Source organism: Lipotes vexillifer, unplaced genomic scaffold (assembly GCF_000442215.2).
Source record: "Lipotes vexillifer unplaced genomic scaffold, Lipotes_vexillifer_v1.1 scaffold1361, whole genome shotgun sequence".
Classification (NCBI taxonomy): domain Eukaryota; kingdom Metazoa; phylum Chordata; class Mammalia; order Artiodactyla; family Lipotidae; genus Lipotes; species Lipotes vexillifer.
In genome coordinates, this window is record NW_006788723.1 from 97,842 (window position 1) to 108,466 (window position 10,625).

Consider the following 10,625-nt stretch of genomic DNA (forward strand, 5'->3'; position numbering starts at 1 on the left):
AGGAAGAGTATAAACATAATTTGTGGACCACATTTAGGATGGTGTTGTTTATGATAGTAAGTACAGGATAAATGATAACATATATTGGCTTTCAGATTTTATGGGCTAAGCCAGTGGGAATTTGTATGTTCTGTTCAGGATTCACACAGCTTGTTGAAGAAGAAGCTTCAAACTCTATAACTGTTGGAGGAAAGCTTTCCTCTCATAATAATTAAGGAGGCAGTAAGCTCTAGGCAATTTCTAATTATTTTATATGTACTATCTCATTTAATCATCACAAAACTAGAAGGGAGATACTAATATGCTGCTCATTTTGCAAATGAAATTGAGACATAAGCAGTTCAGTGACTTCTCCTGTGGTCATTCACTACTAAATGCAAAGCCAGGATTCAGATTCAGTCTGGGTTCAGAGACCTTTGCTAATCACAGTGCTGCGTCTCTGCCCTGAGAAAGCTTTCCCAAGGGTTTAAAACGAACAAGTAGGTTTAGGACCTGAGGTCTCCTTAACCTAAACTAGCTGGGCATTTTAAGTAGATAGTTCACCTACCAGCTTTTCAGAGAAAATTATCTTTAGATGCACCAACCAAACTTGTCTATTAGGTGAAAAGATCTCTTGTCTATCAGTTCCTAATTCCCTTAGTTTTTCATTCTTTCTAGGAAACAAGAAACTAAAACTTTTAAAAATACTAATGGATTTTCTCCCAACCCAGAGTAGTGATTCTGCTATTTTAAAGACAATGTGTATATTGGGATTAGTCTTTCAGTATTTCAGAATGTCAACACATTTGCCAAAAACAGTTAAATGTAGCCAAGAGATTTAGTTTACCTAAGAGTCCTACAAAGAAGAAACAGTTTACCACTGTTTTTACAGGTTGAAGTAAATCTGACATATTATTGACATATGCTATAGGTTTAATTTAATACCATAGTACAGATGTGTGCTCTGATAAGTTTTTGTGAGACCTAGGCTAAGATGAGCAGAGCTGTTTCAATATTTATGGGGTTGAAAATGCAGAGTTAGCAAAGGAAGCATTTTAATTAAAACAATATTTTCCCCTGTATGTGCAGAGTAAAATGCAAGGGAATTCATTTAAAGACTTACTATTTTTTTCCATATTGTTGCTGTGTTTTTAGGCACACTGGAAAAGGTTGGGGGTTTTTCCCCCCAATTATTTTAATTTTTGATTTTGGAGGCATCAAAAAATAAACAATAATTTCTTCTGATTTTTCTTTCTTTCAACTAAATTTATGTGACTCTTTAAGTTTAGCTTTTTTGAATTGTATATTTTAGGTATCTTGGAGATAACTTCAGTGGAAATTGGAGTTGTTGCCGTCAAAGCCATTAACAGCAACTATTATTTAGCCATGAACAAGAAGGGGAAACTCTATGGCTCAGTAAGTATTCTGCTTTTATTTGAAAAATCCACTTCAGTAAATTATTACCACAGTTTTGCAATGTTTCCCCCAGACATTAAATAGTTTTGTTATCATTCTATTGCTAGTAAACAGAACCACAGAGGACTGGTCACCAGCGTTTCAAGGGCTGGCAAGGCAGCTCTTCCAACTCCGTAATCTCCTCTGTTGTTCACCCATTAGTCTACCATGCAGACTGTTGCTGGCATTCATCAGTCAGTGCTCTGAATGCTAATATTCTGAATGCTCTGAGCTAACCAGTCAGACTCTCACGGAAGCATCTGGTCAGATTGTCATGGTTGCTGCAGACAACTTGGGGAAGAATCATTGAAAACAAAGATCTTGGATTGAGTAGAAAACCACATACTCTGTGCGTATGTGTTATAGCTGAAGATAAAACGAGGGCATGGGTGTTTTGTATTCCGTTAAAATCTGAAATGGGGAGACACATCAGGAAATTCAACATTTTCTGTGCTGTTCAATCAACTCCAGAATTTTATTTACGAAACAATAATGATTAATTCAGTTACGGAGCTGGTACCCAGCCAGCGCTTTGAGTACATACATGCCTGTGTTCCATAGCAAGTATCAGGGAATATCACTTTAAAATGTGTAAATAAACTTATTGTGTTGATTAGTATAAGGATGATTGCAGTACCTGCCTCGAGCCAGCAACTTTCAAACTTAAGTAAGTGTCAGAATCACTCAGTGGATTTGTTAAAACACACTCCCAGATTTTCTGATTCAGTTAAATCTGTAAGACTTTGCATTTCTAACAAGGTCCCAGGTTTCCCTAATGCTCCTGGTATGGTACCCACAATGTGAGAGTCACTGGAAATTGATTCCATCATTGGTCTGGACACACAATAGGCTTGTATTTCATTCATATCAGATCCACTTATAACTGGGGAGTCAGGCATACCTTGGGTGAGCCTCTTTGACTAGGATAAATGATTTTTGGGTGAAGGGGTCAGAAAATTTTTAGTTAAATTTTTCCATTATAGGTAGCTCTACTAATGAGCCTAGAAGAGTAATGGACCATTTTAAAAAGTGGTTCCATTTGGGAGTTCACAGCATAACCACTCTGGAGACATTTTTTGTTTTTCTTTTCAATAAACATGCCGAGGTCCCTTCCCTCCCTAACTCTTATATAAGAATTACTGAGTAAGAGGTCCGGGCACATATTCTTTGAACAGATACTGATGCGTAGTCAAAACCAATGCTTTAAAGTAAAACCTAATAAAAATTTAGATTGAGAGAGAAAATATAAACGTTTTAATTGCAATAAAAGATTGAAATAATTTTTAATTGATAAAGTATATTTCTTTAAAAAGGTGACATCAAGGAAAAATGGATAGCTCTCAAATGAACTGCCATAAAAATATTTAATACTTTTCCTTCCATTCCCCCACTTTTTTCTTCTATCCCAACACAGCTCACACACTGTGCCTATGCTTCTTCTTGAGCTCTAAGGCCTATGGATGATTTCATTCTCTCTCTATTTCTTATGTAGCTGCTCATTTGCTTTCTGTCACATCATAACATTTTAATGATCTACAATGGCATTTATCAGATATTTCTCTCAATAATCTGTTTGTTGTTGACTGTCTTCTCGCAGTAGATTGTGGACTTCAAGAGGACTGGGTTTGCCTTGTCCCGCACGATTTCTTCAGCATGGAATAGCGCAATGCATTAACCTAACTACCTTTCCAAGTAGCTCAGCCCATCATAGCCGATGCATTCCACTTTCGGCCTGTCTCAGAAAGAAGCTCATTCTCTAACCATAGTGTACTGTTATTGTAATTTTGCATTACCACCAGGAAGAGTAAAAAAGTATGGCTAGTTCAAAATTAAATTAAAAATCTACTCAAATTGGGCTTCCCTGGTGGCGCAGTGGTTGAGAGTCCGCCTGCCGATGCAGGGGACACGGGTTCGTGCCCTGGTCCGGGAAGATCCCACATGCCGCGGAGCGGCTGGGCCCGTGAGCCATGGCTGCTGAGCCTGTGCATCCGGAGCCTGTGCTCCGCAACGGGAGAGGCCACAACAGTGAGAGGCCCGCGCACCGCAAAAAAAAAAAAAAAAAAAAAAAAAATCTACTCAAATTCAGTGTCCTATTCAGGGCAGAATACGACTAGGAACTTTGCATTTAAAGGGTATACCAAAAAAAAAAAATTCATGAGTACATGTCCTATATATTTTGTATATCAGGTGACATACTCTTGTAATTCCTATCTCTTTTTTTTTCAGATAATTTCCATTGATTCCATAGCCTTCTTGAAAATAGCAATTAGGCAAAAACCTAATTAGGCAGAGGGGTTGATTAAACCAACACTATATATTCTAGTCCCTTGAATATTTTCCTCGATTCCCTTTTGGGAAACTTCTCTCTCTTAGATTTTCATTATTCACCCTCTGAGCAATGTGTCTATTGTATACTATTGTATACTGAGTTTTCTCCTGACAGATGGAATTAAGTAAATAGATTATAAAACTGAAGTATAGAGGACAAGCCCTTGTAGGGCATGGTTTAAAAACCAAAGAAATTCCCCTGGTATTCTGAGGAAATCCAAAACCTTTTTCTAAACTACCAAAACCCTACTTTTGAGATCTTGCTCTAGCCTAGATTTTTTTTTAGACTTTAATATTTATGATTCACCTAAATGCTGTAAACAATAGATTCCTAGGTCTCCTCCAGAGATTCTGATACAAAAATTTGACCAATGGTCTAAATATTCAAAACACCTGAGATGAGGAGTCTGATACAGGTGTAATTCACTTTCAGAAACATTGTTCTATAAATTAATTTTCGGGAGGAAAAATAATTTAGCATCCATTCCTACTTTTTTATACATAGCTCCATTTCAAATATAAAATCAGCTAAAATAACCTCAGTCCTTCTGTAGTCTCTAAAATACGCCTTCTTTATTGAAAAAATACAATTATTCATGTAAAAAAACCCTCTCTGCTTTGAAAACCATACAGTTTTAGACAGACTAGGATGAATAAATAGAAAAATATAAACTCAAATGAAGGATTCAAATCTTCTCTAATGCATAATTTTTATTTTAAAATCATTACCTTAAATAATTTACCTTTTCTTCTTACTTTCAACCAAATAAGTCGTTACTTGAACATTACATTTAAATATTCTTTATAGAAGAGAAGCACAGAGGATAAATTCCAGAAAACAAAGCTTAAACTGGTAACATTAACATAAAATATACCTGCTCATTACAGTTGTGATAATGTTCAAAATTAGCATCTAGCCTGCAGAAACCTGGATATTTAAATATACACACATTCAGGAATTGGGAAATTAGTCAAAATTTCCAAAAGTGCTGAGGTGAGAATAACTGAACTGCCTAGTAGAAGTTTCAGCTAAGGTGCCTACAATGCCCTTGATTTGCATAGAGAAGATAGACCCAGAAGAGCAAAAGCCCCAATTCCTTAGCTTTTTAACTGCTTTAGTTTGGGTATAAGGGGAAAGGGATATTTCTGAAGTCAGAGTTTTGAGATTAGTGAGGTATCTCCTCTTTGTTATTAACTCCAGAGTGAGAATCTGGATTTCTAAGATGAATGAGTTATCAATCTTTGTCACAAAAGATCCCCTTAAAAAACTTGGCCACTTGAAACAAAGCCAAAGGACTATGTCTGTAAAGTGGAATTTCCCAGGATCTAAGTCTTCAGGCTTATACAATATAAGCAGTGCTAGTCACCAGATTTATAGTTTCTTTGACATGGAAATTCACAAAGCAAGGTTGTCTCATGTCCTACTGCTCAACTATTCCTAAACCTCAGAGTAAAATTGGTCAAAATTCCAAGTTACGGAAAATTGTAAATAATTTACAAAATTGAGAAATCTGGTATTTGGAAGAGAGGGACATCCCTCACTCCCAGGGCCTCTTGGTTATCTAGAACTATTATGGTTTTGCTTTAAAATCTGCTTTCTTATCAATGTGTGTGTATTTATTGTGGATTTATAGGTAGATAACATTTGCAAACTTGATAAGCCCACTTTTTTCCTGTAATTCTGTTTTTCCCATGGAACCCCAGTTATTACTCTGAAAAAAAGGATTATAACAACATTCTTTATCATTGGCTCATCACAAATATTGTTACTGGAATGTTTGCTTCTTAACAATCATTCTAGGCACTCACACATGTCATGTTCAAAGCACATCAGCTTTTTAAAAGGGCCCCAATATGTGGTTATGATGATAGATTAAAATAAATCACATGCCTTCTAATGTAGAATCTGTTTTGTCTTTATGAGTTTTACTCTTCTGTTGTTGATGTTTTGTATTAAGTGCACAACTTATGTACAAATGGCAACAGTAAATAAAACCCAGGAACTGGAGCTCTCTGGATGGTCTGTGTTAAATAGAATCAAGTATCATCACCGTAGGAATAAAAGATTTTCTTTTTCCCTTGCAGAAAGAATTTAACAATGACTGTAAGCTGAAGGAGAGGATTGAGGAAAATGGATACAATACCTATGCATCCTTTAACTGGCAGCACAATGGGAGGCAAATGTATGTGGCATTGAATGGAAAAGGAGCTCCCAGGAGAGGACAGAAAACACGAAGGAAAAACACCTCAGCTCATTTTCTTCCAATGGTGGTACACTCATAGAGGAAGGCAATGTTTGTGAATGCAGGATAACCAAAGGCTCCTTTACCAGTTGGTAAAAGTTGGTGTTCTTCGTGAAGATAGTAGCTCAAAAGGAAAAGACACATTGCAAGTATCTGCTTGGTTGAAAGAAAGGAAGCATTTGAAGGTTTTTGTACTCTCTGCTGACATATGATGTTCTCTTAATTAGTTCTGTGTCCTGCTTTGTAATTGAGATATAAGCAGATCAGATGGGATGGAAGTTATTCCTAAGTGAACAATATTGTGGCTGAGTTTTTGGGTTAAGTTTTTGTTTATGTTTTTGTTTTAAACCTCTGAGATAGAACTTAAAGGACAAGGAACAGTCTGTTGAATGATCTTCGGGAAAGTTATTTATGGAATACGAACTCACATCAAAGACTTTCATTGCTCATTCAAGCCTAATGATTCAATGAGCAGTAAGACACGCAAGCATTTACTGGAAAGCACTTGGGTCATATCATATGCACAACCAAAGGAGCTTTGGGCGTGGCATCATGGAAGAATTAGATAGGATTAAAAAATATAAACATGGTAGTGTAAAACTGTTCTAACAAAACAAAGTATGGTATGCTTGTGCATTCTGCCTTCACCCCTTTCTATTTCTTTCTAAGTTATTTATTTAATAGGATGTTAAATATCTTTTGGGGTTTTAAAGAGTATCCTCATCAGCTGCCCTCTGATTTACCTTTTCTTTTTCTTTAGCACACCACATGCATGTTCATGACAACGTGTTTTTAAAACTTGGCAAACACTTCAAGAGTAGGAGATAAAATCGGGGAAAGAGTGTGAGTGCCCCATGTGCTATCAGTTGACTTAATCTGCACTTCGGCCATAAGAACCATCAACAATAAATATGACAGTGCTATGGCATGGCTTGAGTGAGAGATGTTTGCCATCATTTAAAACCATACATCACTCCTAAAGCTTCCTTTCCTAAGAAATAGACCAGAAGGCCAAATTCTTCCCTTTCAATATACATCAGTGGGTCTCCAAGATATTAAAAGAAGGAAAATTAATTGTTACATACATTTTAGTAGCCTAGCCTCATTATTTACTAATGATTTTTTGGCCATATGTCACAGTGGTAAGTGATGAAGAGGCTGTCTGCATATATAAGAACACTTTGTAAGTCTCACATAGTGAATCTCCCCCAAAGGAACTATCAAAGAATTTGGTATGAAGTGCAACCCTCCAAGGGGCTTAAACTGAGCAAATATATTCTGGTATATGTGTAACCATATACTGCAACCTGTTCAAGCTGTTCAAGCTGTATGATCTAGTCTTTACAAAACCCAATAAAACTTATTTTCTGTAAATTTAAAGAGCTTTGGAAGGTTCCATAATGTAACCTTATTGAAATTCATTTTGTTAGAGCAGGTATAGAAAACAGTACATAAGAGCGTACCAGTCATCATCACATAGTATTCCACTAAATAAATACATAAGCCTTATTTGCAGTGTCTGTAGTGATTTTTAAAAGTGTAGAAAAATACTATTTGCTCTAAATACTTTAAGTGATAACTATAAGATTATATTGATGCTGCAGTTTTACATTCATATTTCTTGTTTTGAAAAGGTCTGTTTATTTTTATTGTTTGGACACAGTATTTTGGTACAAAGGAAAGACTCACTAAATGTGTCTTTTTACTAAAGTTTAACCTCTAGAAAGGCTGATGTTTTGCGATCCTCTCTAATAACTTCATTGTGTCAATGCTTAACCAGCACTTCCAGTTAATCTGTTATTTAAGAATTAGCTTTATTAAGAAACTTTCCCATAAAGTAATCCCATAAAAGGTCATATTTTTCTCATTCCTTAAAAAGTTGGGATTTCAAAGGAAATGCATTTGAGGCAGAGTGTTTTGCCTTATGGCTAAAGTTGCATTTTATGGTACTTAGCTTCCAACTTGCTTTTTACAAATGGGATTCTAAAAATGTTTAATTTTGTGGTTGGAATCTGTTAAAATTTAATTGGTAACTGAGTCTGATAGCTATAATGTAATGCATTCCTATGAGAACTAGATTATCTTTAATGTTTTATTTTAAAATAATAATTGCACCTGACACATGAACATTGACCACCCACAACCAAAATTAAATGTTTGGTGAGACAAATACAGTATTAGATGACCATGGTAACAGCAAATAGGGCACAAACTGGATTCGTATTTCACATAGCCATTTAGATTACCAAGAGACTATGTGTAAACAGTCATCATTATAGTACTCACAACAGTAAAACAACTTCTAGCAAAATGTATCAAAGCTTGCAGAAGCCAAAAATAGAAAACATTTCCTTCACCTCTCCCCTGACTCACCCCCAACACACACACATTGACAGAGAGAAAGACAGAAACCATTCGGTAAGGAGTAATGAGATTCTCCACATTCAAAAATGGCATCTTTGCTTGGTATTGGGGTAGAATTCTGGTCCTCTTTGCAGCTGGATTGTGCTACTGAAGGAAAAGCAGCTCCAGTCCTAAATGTCATATGTTTAAAAAGAAAATCATGATTTTGGGAGTTCTGTCTCTGTAGGAAGTGTGACCCCTGGCTACAATGTCAAGGTGCGTCAGCCACAAATGTTTGTCCATCTGAGTGTTGATTTCGAGGAGACTCCTCATAAAGATATAGATTCCCTCCCTCCTCCTACCTCCCAAAAGGCTGAACAGTGTATAGTATGTTACATTTAAATGAATCAATAAAAATGCTGGGAAAAGAAAATGAAAATATTGGCCTTGTTTATTTTATTAGCCTAGAACTATACCTGGTAATAAAGAGAGAAGCTCATGTGTTGTGTGCTTGGCAGGATGTGGTTAAATGCCCCACAGGCCCAAACAACAACAGAAAAAAAAATCACTCAAACATTTGTAAGGTTTCTTTAATGTTTTACATGTGTGAGTCAGCTATCCCTACTCTAATAACAACCAAATGCTTTCAATTTTTCCTAAGTATTCAGGTCCACCTAGTTTGCACAGTGGATAAAGAAGGATGAATTAAAAACAAGGATGGCTTGTGAAACAATGAAAGACTTTTGGAGGAAAGCCAGGAGGCTGCAAAATCTGATTTCAAGGGGATAGAGTAAGCCAATGAGTTTGATTTGAAAAGTAGGGGGAAAAAAATACATAATAATGCAAGTTGGGTACAGGGTCCAAGCAAGGTTGTGGACACTATTTAAATAGATCATCATTAATATGCACAGTTCTAATAATTTGGATGTTTCTTAATTCAGGTTTTATGATTATTCAGCAAAAATAAAAATTACCTTTGCCTTATCAGGGAATGTTTTAGCTGTTCCAAATTTTGTTTAAATAAAGATATTTGTAGGAAGCCATGAAATATTTAAGAGAAGATATCTAGAACATTAGAAGTAACACATTCACATGCAAACAAGTATCCTGTTGATTAAGGATTCCTGTCTATTTCACCAGACAGGACTTTTTAAACTTAAATTAAGCTGTAAGAAAAAAAGAGGCATATTTTGGAAAGATCTTGGAAGGAAAAGGGCAATTCTGAGTTCCACCAGAACTGAGACATGAAGCAACTAAAATCCTCTTCCTCTCCGGTACTCTTACCTCTGATTGGCTTTATTTGCTTGGCTACCGCTTGCCTCCAATTCATTTCTTCCAACTCCAAAGCCCAAAGCCCCATACCTCCTTTTCTCAAGATTCCAAAATGGAAACATCCAAGGTATGCCTCTTATTGGCCAAGTTTGGATAAGATACCAACTTTCAGAGGAAACAGCAGGACAAGGCATATGGGCTCTATGGTTGGCCAAGCTTCAGTTACATGATCCAGAGCTACACAGTGGGGATTTTGGCAGCCCACACCACTGGAACTGGTGAATAACAGCGTACCAAGGAAAGGGCGGTGCGGGGCAGGTGTAAAAACAACAACAGTTCTTAGCTACAACTATATAAATGAGACTACTGACAATCTTGCATTTTTTGCTAATTCTAATTAGGCATCATCTTTTTCTTCAAATTAGGGAGATCAAGATTTTTAAAGGCATTTTTTAAAAGGGAGAGATTGTATTCATTTTGTTTTGTATTAAAGCCAAGAATAGGGCCCTGAATATAGGCACATTCACTATAATTCTGCAAACTGGTCATTGAGATGAATGCAAGTTTGCACTGAATCAAAAGGTGGTTCTCATACTAAATATCAGTCTATATCACAACAGGACATTATAAGTATTTCTTTATATTTATCCCAAGAGTATGTACTAGTAGTTTCAAATATATCAACGTGAAAAGAAAAATCTGAAACTCAAATGCCATTTGTTTTTTTTTAATTGTAAAATAAAAAAGTGAAAATGTGCTCTATGTCTCTCACTATGTCTTGTATATATTCAATGAGAGAAAAAAAGCTTTATAACATCAATATCTCTTTTCTTCGGATGATTAGAAAATAATAAAACACAAAATGCCCTTGCAACTGAATAATCTACTGAAAACACCTTTACAAAACACCATGTTAAAATGGAATAATCATGATCAAACTAATGAGATCAAAGGAACTGGTCTCATTCCTAAGTGACTAATAATGAACATTTCCATGTGGCTGTT

At 35.9% G+C, this 10,625-nt stretch overlaps 1 protein-coding gene across 1 annotated transcript in view; it reads left to right on the forward strand.

The window, feature by feature from the left end:
* The window catches only part of FGF10 (fibroblast growth factor 10), an 82,039-nt gene extending 75,192 nt beyond the window's left edge, over positions 1–6,847 (forward strand). The window contains exons 2-3 of the mRNA XM_007461741.1: positions 1,292–1,395; positions 5,848–6,847. Coding sequence (XP_007461803.1) covers positions 1,292–1,395; positions 5,848–6,045 — 302 coding nt within the window. The 3' untranslated portion in view covers positions 6,046–6,847. The remainder of the gene's footprint in view (positions 1–1,291; positions 1,396–5,847) is intronic.
* Positions 6,848–10,625: the final 3,778 nt, after the last annotated feature.